Source organism: Puntigrus tetrazona, chromosome 20, assembly GCF_018831695.1.
Source record: "Puntigrus tetrazona isolate hp1 chromosome 20, ASM1883169v1, whole genome shotgun sequence".
NCBI lineage: Eukaryota > Metazoa > Chordata > Actinopteri > Cypriniformes > Cyprinidae > Puntigrus > Puntigrus tetrazona.
Window position 1 is genome coordinate 661,718 of NC_056718.1, and position 18,125 is coordinate 679,842.

Here is an 18,125-nt window from a genome sequence, read left to right on the forward strand (position 1 = left end):
CGCCACGGTGCTGCACCTCTGCTGAAGGGGCCGGGTCACTAGCTCGGCTCCTCAGCGAAAACCTGAATATGCGCTGCACCCGCTGCTTATTTATACACGCGCTGTGATCAGCGGCAGCTGGATGCGATTAGCGCATGCCAATCTTCAATTGGCTTGTTTAGATACACTCGAAGTAGATTGGTCTCTCGAAGCGAGATCCCAATTCGTCGGTCATCCGACGTGACGTCTCCGTTCCCTTCTTCAGGGAACGAGGGTTACATACGTAACCGAGACGTTGTTGCTGCATGTTGTGTTTACTTTTTGTTGTTTTTGATTAATATTTAAATTAGTTTGATGATCTGAAACTTTAAAAGTGTGGTAAACATGCAAAAAAAACAAAAAAAAAACAGAAGGGGGCCAACACTTTTTCCGTAAACCTTTTAAAAGTGCCAGGCAAGCTCTAGTGTATAATGGCATGTTAAATCGATCCAGAGACTTACATTTGGAACGAGCTTGTCTGATATTGGTTATTGACTGATGATTATTTGCTTTAAACTTGTGTTTGGTTTCCCCAGCTCTCTCAGAGGGGCCGGTCTCTAAGGAGGAGACGGCATGGGCCCAGCGAGGCCTGGTGTGTGTCCGCTGTAACAGGAAGGGCTCAGTGGTGGACTTCCTGTCTAACGGGCTCCACTGCAGCGAGCGCTGTCTTCAGCAGGAGCAGCAAGAGTAAGTCCTGCCTCTGAGGCTACATCCTTACTGCTAAGAAATTTTTGCTCATTGAAAAATAAATATGATCTCACATCAATCACGTTTACACTCTGCCCCCAAATGTTGATCTGTATAAAAAAAACGTGGGGTTTGATCAGGTTTGATTTTCTGCGAAATTTTCACATCTGGGAGACGATTCAGAGCCACTTTATAGTGAATAGTCCAGAATAGTGATTGTCAAGTTGATCCACTTTGTCTCGCAGCACAAAGTATTGTAAAGATCCTTCATACTTTAACATCCTGAAGTTAGTGTGATATTCCTGCTGCTCCTTAATACCTCCATCTCTATATCTCAGGATTGGATGGACCCAGAATTTACTTTCGTTTTCTCTTTTTAAGAAGGAAGAAGACGACGACTCTATTTCTGTTTTACAAATTGTTTCACAGTGATTAATTAATACACATAGAACTTTGTGTGCAAGGTTTCTGTGATGCATTTTAGGATGATGAATATGACTTTTGTGTTTTTTGTAATAAAAAACAAAAAAACAACAACAAAACAAATAAGCAAGCCCGGCCCAAATGTTACTTTTCATGAAAGCTTGCAAGCTTCCCCAGCTTTCAAGACAAGCTCTCTGTGAAAGCAAGAGAGTCTGGTTGTCAGGCGTTGTCAGGTCCATTTTGGTCTAATCAGATTCAGTAATCTACGTATTCAATAAGTGCTATCGCCAGACCCAGAGATCGGCTGAATGGATTCAAAAACGGTAAAACTCAGTGTTGCATTAATTAATTAATTCTTTGGGTTTTCAAATCCTGTCAGTCTTTTGCTTCTGCACACACACACATCAGTCACATACCCAATTTATTTCATCATCATAAATATAACTTAAATCCCTGAAATATAAAATAGAGATATGTACATTGGCAGCTTTGCTAATGTCAATGTATCCTGCAGCCCTGTGAGCTCTACATTCAACAGCAGTTGATCTGGGCAGCAGTTTTTTTTTTTTTGTGTTTTTTTTTTTTTACTGGGAAACATGCGTGCATTGACTGACCTGTCACAATGATTTGAAAAAGAAATACATTTTTGTATGTGTGTAGAATACATGTGCACTTAAAAATAGCGTGTTCAGTAATATGCAGTATTTAATGATAAACATTTCAAAATTGAGAGGGGTATGCTCATTCACTCAAAGCTTATTAAAGTGATTTAGTTAACATCTTGGAAATGAATCATTTGTTAAGTGTTTGATTCTATTTTTGTGTGAAATCATTCTAACCTTTTACTTTCTGATCAAATGAGTAAAGAAGGAAATTGCATGCAGTACAGCTTCCGGACATGTGTTCATAGAAAAGGAAGGTCAGCTTGAGTGCAGTGTATTGTTGTGAACATAAGGTTCTCAGTCATTGAAAACTTGTTGGAGCAATTTAAAAATTGTGATATGCAAGCATAAAAAATGTTTGATCAGCTATTCTCCTGGGTGTTTCACAAAAGTGCAGTTTCTGTTTAAAAATGCCATACCGACTGTGTCCTCTTGGGTGTGGTTGGTACCTGACCTCCAACAATGACCAACAACCGACGGCTGCTGCTGAATTGGACCTGGAACTGATGGCCATGCTTTAACATGCTGCCGTGAGTATCGGCTGGAGGTCAGTTTTACAACCCTTACTTCATCGTGCCCAAGAAGGGAGGTGGTCTTCAGCCAATCCTGGACCTGTGGGTTTTGAATCAGGTCCTGTGCAAGCTCCCGTTTCAAGATGTTGATGCAGAAATGCATTGCCAAATGTGTTCATCCACAGGATTGATTTTCAGCGGTCGAATGGAAGGATGCTTACTTCCATGTCTTGATTGTTCGTTCACACTGTTTCTTTGGTTTGTGTTCGAGGGTCGAGCAGCCTGCATCTGTCCCCTCAGATCTTTACGAAGGTCACGGAAGCCATTGCCATGTTATAGAAGTGGGCATCAGTTTCCTCAACTATCGGGGGCTTCAGGCCAACTGGGAAAGATCAAACTCCCTTGTGCAGAGAATATCTTTATTCTGTGTGGATTTAGACTCGATGAGTATGACAGTGCTTCCCTCGGATGAGCTTGCCCAGTTGGTGCTGAACTGCTCCTTCAGCGGCAGAACAGGGGTTCCACTGGGACATATGTCACGCATCTCAGTTTGCTTCATATGAGACCACTTCAGCACTGGCTACATTCCAGAGTCCTGAGGTGGGTATGGCACCATGGGACATTCCACATGAGTTTCACACTGGCTTGTTGCGACACATCCAGTCCCCTGGACAGCCCTCGCCTTTCTATGGGTTGGAGAGCCCCTAGAACAACTGTGTCAGCATCTTGTTGTCGCAACAGATGCCTCCACTTCGGGCTGGAGCAACACGTGCAATGGGCAGGCAGCCTCGATGCTCTGGACGGGCAGAACAGGGACTTGACTGCTTTGGCACATCAATTGCCTAGAGCTGTTGGCAGTGCATTTAGCCTTGTGGCAGTTTTGCACGGACAGCACTGCAACAGTTTTATACATCAACCACCAGGATGGTCTACGATTTCTTTGCATGTCTAAGTTTGCCCGCGATCACCTCCTCTGAAGTTAACCATGTTTCAAATCACTGTGTGCCGTCCATATTCAAGGAGAGCTTAATTGTGCAGCTGGCAGGCTCTCATGACAGCTCACGTTTCCTAGAGAATGGCAACTCCATACCCAGGTGGTTCAGCTGATTTGGAGTCGATTCAGGGAATCCCAGATGAACCCGTTTGCTTCCCATGAGTTCTCCCAATACCAGTTTTTCTGTTCCCTGACCGAGGGGCTCCTCAGCATAGATGCACTGGCACACACCTGACCTCTGTGCAGACACTGTGCAAGATCAGGTTGCGTCATACTGGTCCACGCAGACCTGGTTTTCAGAACTCATGCTCCTTGTGACAGACTCTCCCTTGTGCATACCTCTGATGAAGGACCTCCTCTCTCAGGGGTATGGCACCCTGTGGCACCCACCTCAACGTGTGTCTTCTGGATGGGACGTGGCAGACTTAAACCCCCTCTGCGAGGCAGGCCTATGCACTAAAGTTTAGTCTGTTCACTTATTGGTATTCATTCAACAGAGAGGACACCTGAAGATGTGTGGTTGCAGTAGTGCTTTCTTTTCTGCAGGAAAAGTTGGAACATAGGCTGTCGCCCTCCACTTTAAAGGTGTATGTGGCTGCTATCGCTGCACATCACGATGCAGTGGATGGCCAGTCCCTCAGAAAGCATGATATCGTTGTGAGGTTCCTGAGGGGTGCCAGGAGGTTAAAACCACCTATGTCACCCCTAGTGCCCTCCCGTGATCTTTCTGTTGGTTTGGCTGGCCTTCAGAGCCACTTAAGTCAGTTGAGCTTAAGTTCCTGTCAGCTACGACATCAAGAGGGTTGGGGACCTCCAATCTTTTTTTTATAAGCATAGAGTGCCTTGTATTCGGCCTACTCTCATGCTATCCTGAGATCCCAGCGTGGATACATGCCCAAGGTTCCCACCACACCTTTTCACGATCAGGTGGTAAATCTGCAAGCAGCCCTGGCATTGTTGAGCCCCATAAGAGCCCTACTCCCATTTCCCCTCAAATGGGGATGCAAGCTTCTTCTCTCTTAGTTGAGTTTCCGTACGGCAAACCCTGGTAGAGCTTCCTCTGACATCCTCGACAGTCAGACTCGTCAGAGCAGTTTTACGCCAGGCCCAACATTGGTGTTAGCTTGCCCAGGTTGCCGGTCAGCCCCGGTTCTGGGATAGATGTCCATATGGCTGATTCCCTACCGGCAATCCCATATGTTTACTCTCCACAGTAAGGTTTCCCTTCGGATGAACCCTGTTGGGTAGGACCTGCCTCTGAGACTAGTTCATATGTTGCACTGCTCCAGGTTTGGTCAGTCCATATAAGTGTCTCCACGTACTACCTATTGATGCAGGATGTGGCCTTTGTAGCATCCTTCCACTGAAGGTTCGCTTTCCTATCATCACTGATGGTGAGACTTAAAGCAGTCTCTGTTGAAGGTTGAAAATCCTTCTCTTGAAACAGCTGCTTGGCTATCCACTAAAGCGATACACACCCCTGTGGTCCTTGCAGGAGCCAAGGTTAGCGAACTTACAAACTTGTATCAGCATTTGCAGTGCCATAGGTTGTGACGAGGTTCAGATTGTGGTGCTTTCCATGGACCCCAGTCTGTCGTCATAACTTAAACTGAACAAGGGTTACGTACGCAACCTTACTCAAGTTTCAGTAATTAGGGGATAAGCACTGAATGTGTGAGGGAATCTATTGTATTCATTATTGTTCTTCTACTTTTTCTTCCACTCTGAAGTGTATGGCACTAAATACTTGTGTATTGAATTATATAACTACATTTTGTAATAATAATAATATATATATATATATATATATATATATATATATATATATATATATATATATATATATATATATATATATGAGTCATTCAAACAGTTTGACTCGGGGTGAAGATGGGTAGGTTTAGGGATATGTAAAGTGGGTGGAGTTGGATCTGGCATTACTGTAATACTAGTATACATACATGGTAACACCTCAGGAACTGTGCACTTACTATAAATTGTAACATTTTGGACACAAACAACTATATATATGTGAAGTCTAACTTTATCCATGTATCACATGATGAATCCATAGGAACTGTCTACTTAATATAAAGTGCACCACTGTCCTGTTACACATTTGTAGTTACACCATACAATGGGTTGTTACAAATGTATAGTTACACAAACATTACAGCTGTACATACCGATGTGTACTTAATCTTTGGTCACTTACTACATAAACATCTAGTTACTATGTAAGTACACATGTATTAGGGACACTTAATATAAAGTGGCACTAAAATCCATGCTGGAAAAAGTTAGTTTATGTGTCATCATCACCTCAAGCTGACACACCACATCTTTTTGACTACAGCACCACCTCTTGGTCAAAATAGATAAATCATGTTACTAGGAAATTAATCTTTCAGCCAGTTTAGGTAAAATTTGGCTTGCTCTTTATTCTTCCTTTGTTGTGCTTGGTCCATTAATTGCTGCTTGCAGCTACATTTGATTCTATTTCTTTTCAGTTTATCACTGTAAAGCTGCTTTGAAACAATTTGTCTTTTATTAGGTGCTGTAGAAATGAGGATGACTTGATTGATTGTTATCTGGCTGTAGTAAGGTCACTGGTGTGGCAAATGATCATAATGAGATCTTGAGGATTTGACTGTAAGATCAAATCACCCACACTGAAAACAGTGCTTCTAATTGTTTTTTAAGGTAAGCTTGCAAGCAATTTCTTTTAGCTACTTTTAAATAAACAAATTTACCTGAAGGTTAGTCAACCGAATTTGTTTATTTCAATTTAGCTTAATTAAATCTACTGCAGCCACTTATCTTAAATAAAATGTAGTGAAGTCAATTAATCTTTTTTCTTTTTTTTAAGCAAACAATGGAATTTAAACCTTGTTTTTTTCTTGTTGGAAAATTGCACACAAATAATCGGCACAATCTATTAACTGCAAGAAAATCCATCCTGTAAACCTTGTGATTTTCACCTTTAACCTGTGATCACAAACATCATGGAGCTTCACTGTTCAGAATGAGAAGGATCCCTGTGTACTACACTTTTCTCTGTTGTTCACTAAAGCAGTAAGCCACGAGAGGTCGAGCAGAACAGTACTTTAGTGTCAGGCATGATGCATGCTAAAGTGAAGAAACTGTTCAATAAATATTTGATGTAATGCTAGTTAGGTACTGCAGGTACTCATGCATGCATAAAAACTGGCAAAACGTGCATATTATACACTACAAGTAAACCACAAACACAAAATGAATACTGAAAACGGAGTAATGTTTACACGGCACACAACCACACTGTTAAATGCTGTCTCTCTGTCTTAACTAGGGGTACATATATGTGTGTAAATAAGTTCAGACCGCTCTTGGTTGACAGTTGTTAATACACAATTGCCATTTTAGATTGACAGTACTATATGAGATTTCTATTTGAATTGAAAGCATTAATCTAGGCTGTCCGCTGCTGTTTTCAAAGCACAATGCGAAACTCTGACTTGTCATTAGCTCTTCAGTCAGCAGAGCATAGATGTACTTGTCAGCAACCCTCCAAAATTGTTTATAGCTGTCACGGATTTATATTATACATTTATTCAACAATATTACTAGTAAAAAAATAGAAAATAATCACATTTGTGAGGCAGCTGGCGGTTTAGCACTTCTATGATGTTAAAAAAGAGGCCACAGGATGTTGTGAAAGGGGTCTTCCTGTCTCAACCAAACCTGTGTCATGCCAACCCAGAAAGAGAGAGAGTGACTCCATTAAAACAGACGGCTCTGTGTGACATAAACAAGGACGTGTTCCTGATCAAATATTACGTTGTTCTTCAGACTTCAGTTGCTTTATACAGCACAGTAAAAATGCGCCAAAAGCAATCTTTAAAATGGCGTTTCTATATCAGGCTGATGTTGTAACACAATCTCACTGTGAAAGTGCATGTAAATAAAAGTATAACGTCTCGTTATGATGCAGAGAGCTGAAGAGAGAAGGCCCCAGAACAAACGGAGAGGTGCTCGGGAAGAAGAGGTCCCGTCTGAGCGAAAGACTCACTGAAGACATGGACAGCTCGATGGAGATCGCAGAGGAGGACGATGAAGACTACGTCAGTCTGCTTGCTTTCACTCTTTTGTTTTCAGATTTCTGGCCAGTGATAAGGAAGACAGAATGAGGTCACTGTGGCATGAGAACATTTTAACAGCCCCTAAAATAAAATGGCGTTATTTTCTGGTCGCGGCCTTAAAAACGTTGCTAGATAGAGTTGCACGTGTAAAACTAAACGTTTATCTGTGTAAACACTCTTTGTGTCCACAACCCTGAAGCTAAAATGTGAAAGGTTGTATTTTACTGTTATAGCTTTTATTTAGTTTGCATATTTTTTTAAAGGAGAGCAGTAGGTTTGATGTGGAGTGTCCAGCGGATAATAATCAGCAGACGAGCGGTTATCAAAATCAAAATTTATTATGCCAGAGAAAAGGTTGGGAATGGTTCTGTTCCAAAACATATTGGTATTGGATACTTTAAAATTAAAATGTAAATTTCACAAATCAATTCTTGACATCAATTCCAACATCTTGGTGAAAAAGAGGCTATTAAAAAGGTATTTGTCTTTGGATTCAAAAACACTGATTCATATAAGAAAACTTTCTTCAGAATTGCAAGAGAACTACAAACTCCAATTAAATTTTTTTTTGCAATTAAAGCAAAAAGAGAAATAGAATATAAATGTTTTAAAAAAAATTGAATCAATAAAAACAAAATAGATGAGTGGAGTACATCTCATATAAAGAAGTTGTGACCATAAACTGTGTGTTTGTGTTCTGGATGCCAATGCAGATTTTACATTAGATTTCTGTGTGTGTGTGTGTGTGTGTGTGTGTGTGTGTGTGTGTGTGTGTGTGTGTGTGTGTGTGTGTGTGTGTGTGAGAAACAGGAAGAGAAAGAAAGCAGGCGACCGGCACGTGGAGCGACGAGAGGCCGCAGAAAACGCAGAGGCGACGCAGCACTGCTCAGATACAGTGAGACACACACACACACACACACACACACACACACACACACATACACACACACTGACACTCTATGACACCTATGACTGTTTCCCACGATGCAGCGGTTCCTTACGGAGGCAAGAAGAAGGCCTGGTGCTGGGCCTCGTACCTGGAGCAGGAGAGAGCCGCCACTGCCCCCAGCAAACTCTTCAAAGAGGTGACACACACACACACACACACACACACACACACACACACACACACACACACACACACACACACACGGCCTTTGATTCCACTTTGACGCACGCATGATGTCTAGTCATGCACCAGCAGAGAGATTTTGTTTATTATATTTTTTAGGGCTGTCAAGCGATGATTACACAATGAGATGATTATTTAATCCTCTTAACTATATGCAAAATTTGGCTGAAAAATTACACCCAGAAGATAAAGTCATTGCTGTCTTAAATCGGAAAAGGATCAAACAGACATCATAAACATCCTTTAGAAATAAGTATTTTAGTTGATTCGACATGGAACATTTTACTCTAACATTTAGACGACAGTGAAATTTGTTTTGTTTCAGAATTGATGTCTGGACAGACTCTAAATCAGTTTACCTACCGACACCAAACTGTGTTTTATGATTTGATAATAAGATCATAGAGGTGAGGAGGAAATTATGACAGAATACAAATATTTGGGTGAACAATCCCTTTAATGTCTTTCTTTTTTGATATGTAATATTTCTGATATGTAAACTGATATGTAAATATTTCTATATGTGGGGTGTATTGATTAGTAATATGATTATTATTTAGATTTCTAGATGATGTATACATTTTGAAAATGGACCCTTATGACCCTATTGACCCATGGTCCAGGGACACACGTATTCATAATATTGAATATTGAGATTTTAATTTCTCCTTTTTTTAACAAACAGGGTTTCTGTGGGTCCGAAGACATCTTAATTTAGCCTTCCACAAGCAGAAAGTCTTACATTCATAAAGTTGTCATTAAATGCTGCACGCACTACTAAAAATATATATCTTCCTTAGTATTTTTGTTCTGTTTGCCCAAACAAATCACGTTTTAGACCCTATTGAGCCCGTGATGTTGTATTGTCAGCAGATGACTTCCACTTCCTCCACATTTATAGGATTGCAGTCTTACGCTAAATTGCTGTTTAGCAAATCTGGCCTGTGAAGTCTCGTTTTCTGAAAAAATGAGCAAAATTAAGTGAGGTTATGTTTAAAACATGAACTAAATATCTGCCACGGGGGAATGAACACTAGCTTTCCCTTCGAATTAAGCTGATTTTTCTGAGCCATTTGGTAAATATCTGTTCTTGTTTTATTCATAAACACACTTTGTTTTGATCATTTCGTTTTTGTATCCAGTAAATGTATCTTCATTTTAGAAACTTTAGACACTCGCGCTGGAAAACAAGAGTAGAGTAAAAGTTTTCTCTGTGTGCGAGTGGCTGAGAACAGAGCTGTTTAAACCATACGTTTTTTTTCTCTATAAAATAATTGATTGAGACTTATATACATCATTGTCAGCTCACTAGACATAGAAATATTTGTTTCCCGTCAATGTGGACTATGAAGTGTAGACTGGTGCAAAAAAATTCAGTATTTGTTTAGCCTAAGGCTGCCACGTAAAATGTTAAGAAAATAAAGGGTTTTGAATATTTTCTGAATGCACTGTAACAAAATCACTAGTCCCCTGTGTTAGTGACCGTCTGTATCTTGAGCCGTGTAAGGAGTGTATAACGTGTGTGTGTGTGTGTGTGTGTGTGTGTGTGTGTGTGTGTGCAGTATCAGTCGTTTCCGCAGTGTAAGAATGGCTTCAGGATTGGCATGAGACTGGAGGGGATCGACCCTGAACACCCGTCCATGTACTGCGTCCTTACCATCGCTGAGGTGACCGACAAAATGCTAATATTATCTCAATATGAGCTGTAATGCGATATTTCGCTGTTGTTGACTCGCTCGTATATGCAGGTGTTGGGACATCGAATCAGACTGCATTTTGATAAGTATTCAGACTGCTATGACTTCTGGGTCAATTCCAACTCCCCTGACGTTCACCCAGTGGGGTGGTGTGAGAAAACCGGACACAAGTTGCATCCACCGAAAGGCAAGAGACACCAGATATTCACAGAACACCCAGAAATCTTTGGTTGTAAAGTTATACTTCATCTTCACTTCCATGACTAATGGGTAGCAGGATGTGCTGCTGTTTCTCACGTGCGGCTTTTGTGTTTCTGTAGGGATGAAGGATGAAGAGTTTAGCTGGTCCTCCTACATCAAGCTAAATAAAATACAGACGGCACCCAAAGCCCTGTTTCAGAACCAGAACATGGTGAGAGAGAGAGAGAGCATCACGTGAGCCCGGATCAAACCGTAGTAAATGTGCCCTGTTTTCCCCTAGATGGCACTCTTTCACTTCAAGTAATGAAGCATTCCACCTAGACCGAGTTAACTCAAGGACAGCACATATAACCTATGTTCATCCACTTCAGAGTAGTAGGACATAGATACAGGATTTTATTTAATCGTGAAATGCTATGATCATTGGTTGATAGAGTAATTCAGACTGAATGGATATGCTGTTTTTCAGACCGTGACGCCTTCAGGGTTCAGGGTCGGTATGAAGCTGGAGGCCATCGATAAGAAGAATCCCTCGTTCATCTGTGTGGCCACGATTACAGACATGGTGGAAAGTCGATTCCTGGTGCACTTTGACAACTGGGACGAAAGTTACGACTACTGGTAAACGCCCATCTTTGAGTTCATGTTATCGCTCCACTTCTGCAGTGACTGTACCTGAAAGAGAACAGCTGTATTTATGTACGGACGGGACATCATTTTGCAAAGACTTTCTTTGTAATGCACTGGCCAAAATGCAGATGAAACTGATGAAAGGGAACAGGCTTAAATCTATCAAATGACCAAGTTGAGTATCTTGTGAATTATATCAGTCATAAGTCACAAGGACACAAATGGGGCAGGTTCTCGTTCTTGCGAGTGACCCAGTTATCGTCCTGTATGTGTCTCTATATGTGTGTGTGGAGCAGGCAGAATGCTTTTAACTGCTCATCAATTACTCAGGAGGAGGAGTATAGCAGCGGTGTCTTCAGCTCAGATCACACCATCACATCTGACAGCTCTGTGCACTGAGCCGAAGAAGAGTACATGTTCTCCAGCCGTTGTTATGGTCCCACAGCGCCTCCCGAACATCTCATCCTCACATTTGTTTTACTTTATTCAAACAAATCAGGAGAACTGGTGCCACGTTTAGCTGTTTTGACTGTCATCTTACCATCAGAAACCGCATCAGGTGTAGCTGGTTACGAGCAGTCTGGGGTTGGTCGTCTTGACTCTAGAGCTGCTGGAAGAGAGTAGTTCTGATTCAGGAACGAGTAGACACCCGATACGCTTCCCAAAAATCCTGTCCTTATGAATGAATGTCCTTAAAATCCAATATTGAAACTTAACGGCTTTAGCTGCCAGAACAAAATACAACATTGTGAGCATTTGATTGAATATTGATGCTTTCATGCTTTGTTCCCCTATTATGGATTATGAAATGTCCATATTTTGGTTTTGGGAGTCTCCAACAAAGGGATGGAATGCATGCAAAAAACACTTTCATTGTTTTATAATATGCATTTTTCACCCTCATGTCATTCCAAATCTGTAAGACCTTCGTTCATCTTGAGAATCCAGATCCAGAACCGTAGTAAATACATCGGTAAAACAGTTCATGTGACATCAGTGGCTCAACTTCGGTTTTGTGATGCTACGAGAATCCTTTTTTTTGTGCAAAGAAAACCAAAAATAACCATTCTTCTCCCCTGAGTTACATCTTCCTCCATTTTATGTGTATCTCAATGCATACATTCCTCTAGGCGTAAACAACGTTCATGTGCGCGCTTTCCCCCTGGACGCAAACAAAGCTGATTACGCCAAATACGTTAAAGCGTGCAGAGATCGGGGCAGGCAACAAACGAGTCCAATAGTCAGATCTCAAGGACAGGCGGCAGAGAATCAGAGTAGAAGAAGATCAGTCACGGGTCGTCCTCCAGGAATCAGGATACACAGGGTAGAAACGCTAGTCGCGGCAAAACAAGACTTCACAGTGACCGATTGTTTGGTGACTGCTTAAGTAGTGCGTTTAATTGGTCTCAGGTGCGGGATGTTGTGGAAAATGAAGTTTTAAGGGTTTAATACTGTGAGGATGATGCCCTTTCAGTGGTGATCGGTAAGAGCCACAGAGGCCTGATTTATGTTGTTATCTTAACTGCACATAATTATTTGCTTATGATTTGTCAGAATGTCCGTCTGAGCCTTCTGTCTGTCGAAAAAGATGTTTTTTTAGTTGTGACCCACTAGCCCAGATGAAATGCAGCGGTCCTTTGTGTATTTCATTGTATTTTAATGCATGCATTTTCTGTCCCAAACAAAGCATTTATACATTTCTTATAGGAAAAAATGTTTTTTTATAAGGTGGATGAAATGCAAATGCATTCAGATTGTGTGTATCCTCTATTCTGCAGGTGTGATGCAACAAGTCCTTACATCCATCCTGTTGGCTGGTGTCAAGAGAATGGCAGGACCCTCACCACCCCTCCAGGTGATGCAACACAAATAACACAAATCGTGTTTCTCCCAAAAAAAACTATTACGCAGTCACCTGCTTTAAAAGTTGCCCTTTTCAGAGTTAGAAAGAGAGCTTGATAAAGGAAGGAGAACTCTTTTAAGCTCATTAATTGCGTGGTCTCTGATAATATGCAAGACGACATTAGGATATCAGCATCTGAAAGCTATTCCAGCTCAAATGCAGACCAGTGTCTTCAGAGGGACTTCAGTATGAGGACACAGACTAGAGGATGACATGTGTTAATTCTGACCTGACTTCAGCCTTCTGCTGGGGATTCATTACTTGTCTCCAGGAAAATCATAAAGACATATTATATATAGTTTAATACACAGTTCTCTGCAAGTCAGTTGTTGAAACACACTAAAAAAATTCCATAAATTTTATGGTAAAAAACGTCAGCTGTGGTTGCCGGAATTCTATCGTGAAAAAATAGGGTAACAACGTTTTAGGTTTTACGTAAAATGTACAGTTAAATACAGTAATTTCATTAACTGATATAATGTTAATATACCGACCTGAAAGTGCTGAAATCTGTTTTGCACCTTTGAAATACACTGATAACTACCAAATGCAGGTGGGGATGAGTAAGTCACGTGATGAACCAAAGCCCGTCACAAGAAGCTTTTAAAAATAGAATAAATATAGAAGGTGCTCAGAGTCATTCACACAAACACTAAACACCATCATGGTGATTCAACTGAAAAAGTAATATACAACCCTAATAAACATTACTGATGAGAAAAATGAAAACTGATTTGAAGGGAATTCTGGGAATGTCAGTTTTAAGTTTTAAATATTTAACAGGTTTTTACCTGTGATAGCATTTCACTTTTAGTGTGTGTGAAATGAATTAAAAAGAAATGTAGATTGCTTACAAGTTGTATTTTTAAACTGTGAAGTCTTGCTAGAAATCATTGTGCATTGCTTAGACATCTACTTTTAGAGACCATTGTGACGGGTTGTTTTCCTTTTTTTTTCCTTAAATTTTATGTTATTGTTCTGAAAATGGGCTTTATTAAAAAACATAACTTTCGTAAATATCTACAAACATATTATGTTATTTATTTGGGTTTAAGAAGAGTCAAAACTTACGTACAGCACCTTGAACTTTATTTCTAATCTGATGATGTCATTCCAAATGTTTCATGGGACGGAACAAGTAGTTAGTTCTCTTGAGATGTCTCTTTCATGTTTCATGTTGTGTCTCTATCGCCTTAGTTCAGTATGCAGTGAACCGGCCACAGAGTCCACCCAAAATGATCTCATAATACAGCATAAAAGCCAGTGAGCTCTGGGAAGTATCATGTTTTCATCAGTCCCTCAAACCTCACTCTCCGTGTGCTGTAGGATACCCTGATGTGAAGAACTTCTCCTGGGAGAAGTACTTGGCAGAGTCCAACTCATTACCAGCTCCTGCTCGAGCCTTCAAAGTGGTGAGCGCATGTGCTTAATGCCAAGCATTTCCAGCCCCTGTGAGAGACCCAGAGGTGCTCAGGACATCTGCCTCTCTCTCTCTCTCTCTCTAGAAACCTCCTCACAGTTTCCAGCTCAGTATGAAGCTGGAGGTGGTTGACAAGAGGAATCCCGCTCTGATGCGAGTGGCCACAGTGGTTGATACGGATGACCATCGACTGCGGGTGAGAAACTCAGTGTGAATGTCTATTTTGGTCCAGGGGGGTTGGCCGGTTGACCTTGTTTTACATTTTAAAGCTTCATACATGAAATAAAAGTCTGAAAGATGTGAAAAATAGAGCAGTTTACTGAACCTGCAGACAAAAAAAATCTTAAAAAAAAGGATTGCTTATTGCTCTTTCAGAATAATGATTTTGTGGGACAATGCAGGGCATGTGTGAGAGATTAAGTTATTTGATTATAGAAATAATCATGATGATTGGATGGTAATTAAGGGATAATGCACGACTAGCTGAATCTCAATGCACAACATGGGGGCAAACAACTACCTGATGTGAAAGTGGAACACATCAAAATTGTTTAATGCACAGCTAGTCTTAAAATTAGTGGCTGGGCAGTATTAACAACATTCTTCTGTGCTCTTGAATGTTTCCCTGTGTATGAGTGAGTGTGTGTGTGTGTGCATCAATAAAAGCAGCTCATTAAGACAGAATGGTAATTTAAATGATGGTTTTATTGCACATCGTTCAGCCATCAGAATCCAGTATCCAGACAGACCATCATAGTGTAGCATTTTAAACTGTCAGTAAGCTCTGGCCCTCAATTTGCCCAGGTTAAAGTGATAGGCTACTATGTAATTTACTCTACAGGATCTATTCATTCTACTGAATATAAAGAACTGAATAACAGGCTAGTAGTTAAAAACTCATTTTATGAGCAATGACTAGTTCCTTCATTAGACTATGCAAACATCAAATGTGTTTCACTGGATTCAGCGCATCTTGACATCTTTTTTGGCAGCTTCACTCAAGATGTTCTTATCAGTACTTGTCCACATAAAGTCCTGACTGTTGCGTTTACAGATTTTTGATGAAGTCCGGACTTGCTGCCATGCTGTGCTGAAAAGCGCTAATGATGAACAATCTTTGTTTCACCTCAGTAGGTGATGTCATTTGATTATGTGCACCTGAAGGTTATAAATAGATGCGAGATGTACACATCTTCAGGTTTCTTTGTCTTCAGAGACTACATTGTGTGTGTGTCACGCTGACATGATTATCGTTTGAAAGTTAAAATGAAAGTTGAAGCTTACTCGTTATGTTGAGTTATCTGCAAAGAGATGCGTGCTTCTTTATTTTTGTCTCGTCTCTGAGGAGGACTAGCCTGAGTATTGTTTGTAGTGAAAGGGGGAAGGGCATGTTGCTCTTGCGCTGAGGGCGGTCACCGTGAGCACTGCGATTTACTCCCTATTTGCGTGCTTTGCATTCAGCTCACAGTCTCTTATAAAGAATGTGCCGTTGCACCTTCGTTAAAATTCCTTTGATCTGGAGGCGAATCTAAAGCCTTTTCAGTGTTATACAAGTTTTGGACACAGAAAGTCATTTTAGAGCTCAAATACACAATTTGCTTACTTCGTGTGGCGCACTAATGACCCAAAACCTTTTTTGCCATGATTGAAAGGTGCTTTGTGCAATTTTAAGAGCACAACTTGCCTACATGATAAATGGTTCTAACTTATGAAAATAAATGTTATTTGAAATGCAGAAATATCCCTTTCAGTGTTTTTTAGGTTTTGGACACAGAAAATCATTTTGGAGCTCAAATACACCATCAGTTCTTGGCTTTTATGAGCAGAAATGCTGTTTTAGTGCTTCTGAGCAAATGAACGGGGAGTAAGACCACATAACCTCTAAAACTTCTTTCCAAGTGAGAGAAAGGTGCTTCAAGCAATTTTAAGAGCAAAACTTACCTACATGAAGAATGTTTCTATGTTATGAAATGAAATGTTATTTGCAATGTAGAATGAGCCTTTTCAGAGTGTTTCTAGTTTAAGACACAGAACGTTGTTTTAGTGCACATCTCCCCTTTTTGATAGAATTGGGTTTCTACTGTAGATTTCAAATTTGCTTACCAGTATCAGGTTCTTACATTCAGCCTAGCCTTACATTCAGCCTAGCAAGACTGTGGTAGTCGCTTACATAAATCGCCATACATCTGTGCACAGTAGGTTCTGCTTTTTGCACAGGATAAGTGCACCTTGGCATTTCTTCAGACAAAATCAAGGATGTGGGTCTTTCTTGCCTCTAGCTTCCCAAGATCTGGACACAAAGGCTCATACGTGGCCCAGGCTCTCTTTAGGTATTTCTTTCGATCATTGCGCGCCCAGGAATCCTGGCCAAGGTCTGTGAACAGGGGTCTTGTTTATTAGTGATAGCGCCCCGTTGACTGGCTAGATTAGATTAGATTAGATTAGATTCAACTTTATTGTCATTACACATGTACAAGTACAAGGTAACGAAATGCAGTTTAGGTCTAACCAGGAGTGCAATAAGCAGCAAGTGCAGGATATAGGTACAAATATAAATATAAATTACAAAGATAAATATGTGATATGTACAAGTTAAATTACAGATGGGAAGGGGGAATTTACAGTGATTATGTGTAAACAATTTACAGATCGTTATGTACATAAGAGAGCAGGATATACAGGATATGTATAGACAATTTTACAAGAGTATGTACAGTGGATATGTACATACATTTACAAAGATATATACAGTGGAGTGCAATGAATGTTAACAGTGCATTTTTGTATTTTTTGTTTTTAATGGGGTGGGTGGGGCAGACATCAGTGGGGGTAGAATTCAGTAGTGAGACAGCTCTGGTAAAAAGCTGTTCCTCAGTCTACTTGTTCTAGTCCGGGGGAATCTGAATCGCCTGCCGGATGGCAGGAGGGAAAACAGTTTGTGGGCAGGGTGAGAGGAGTCCTTAAGAATACTGCGTGCTCGACGCAAACGGTGTTTCTTCTGGATGTCCTCAATGGATGGAAGTGGAGTTCCTGTGATGCGCTGGGCAGTTTTCACCACCCGCTGCAGTGCCTTACGCTCAGCACCAGAGCAGCTCCCATACCAGACTGTGACACAGTTTGTTAGGATGCTCTCTATTGTACAGCGATAGAAGTTCACCAGGATGGCTGAGGACAGCTGGTTCTTCTTAAGTTTCCTCAGAAAGAATAAACGCTGGTGAGCCTTCTTGACCAGGCTGGAGGTGTTGGTGGTCCAGGACAGATCTTCAGAGATGTGGGTTCCCAGGAACTTGATGCATGAGACAGGCTCCACAGCAATCCCATTAATGTGGATGGGATCATGTGAGCCTCTTCTCACCTTCCTGAAGTCCACAATGAGCTCCTTGGTTTTGGTGGTGTTAAGGAGCAGATTATTGTCTTTGCACCATGTGGCCAGATGCTGGACCTCTTCTCTGTAGGCAGTCTCATCGTTGTTGCTGATGAGACCGATCACCGTAGTGTCATCTGCAAACTTGATGATGGAGTTAGATCCAAACACAGGCCTGCAGTCGTGGGTGAAGAGGGAGTAGAGGAAGGGGCTCAGCACACAGCCTTGTGGTACACCGGTGTTGAGAGTGATAGTGGTGGAACAGATGTGGCCTGACCTAACATGCTGGGGTCTGTTGGTCAGGAAGTCCATAACCCAGTTGCACAGTGAGGTGTTAATGTCCAGATCTCTGCATGACATT

At 41.1% G+C, this 18,125-nt stretch overlaps 1 protein-coding gene across 5 annotated transcripts in view; it reads left to right on the forward strand.

The window, feature by feature from the left end:
- l3mbtl3 (L3MBTL histone methyl-lysine binding protein 3) overlaps nt 1-18,125 on the forward strand; it is a 63,997-nt gene that overhangs the window by 11,098 nt on the left and 34,774 nt on the right. For all 5 annotated transcript variants that reach the window (XM_043219719.1, XM_043219720.1, XM_043219722.1 and 2 more), the window contains exons 4-14: nt 555-705; nt 7,270-7,399; nt 8,228-8,312; nt 8,408-8,502; nt 10,112-10,216; nt 10,298-10,433; nt 10,567-10,658; nt 10,917-11,068; nt 12,856-12,932; nt 14,307-14,392; nt 14,486-14,596. In XM_043219719.1, coding sequence (XP_043075654.1) covers nt 555-705; nt 7,270-7,399; nt 8,228-8,312; nt 8,408-8,502; nt 10,112-10,216; nt 10,298-10,433; nt 10,567-10,658; nt 10,917-11,068; nt 12,856-12,932; nt 14,307-14,392; nt 14,486-14,596 — 1,220 coding nt within the window. The remainder of the gene's footprint in view (nt 1-554; nt 706-7,269; nt 7,400-8,227; nt 8,313-8,407; nt 8,503-10,111; nt 10,217-10,297; nt 10,434-10,566; nt 10,659-10,916; nt 11,069-12,855; nt 12,933-14,306; nt 14,393-14,485; nt 14,597-18,125) is intronic.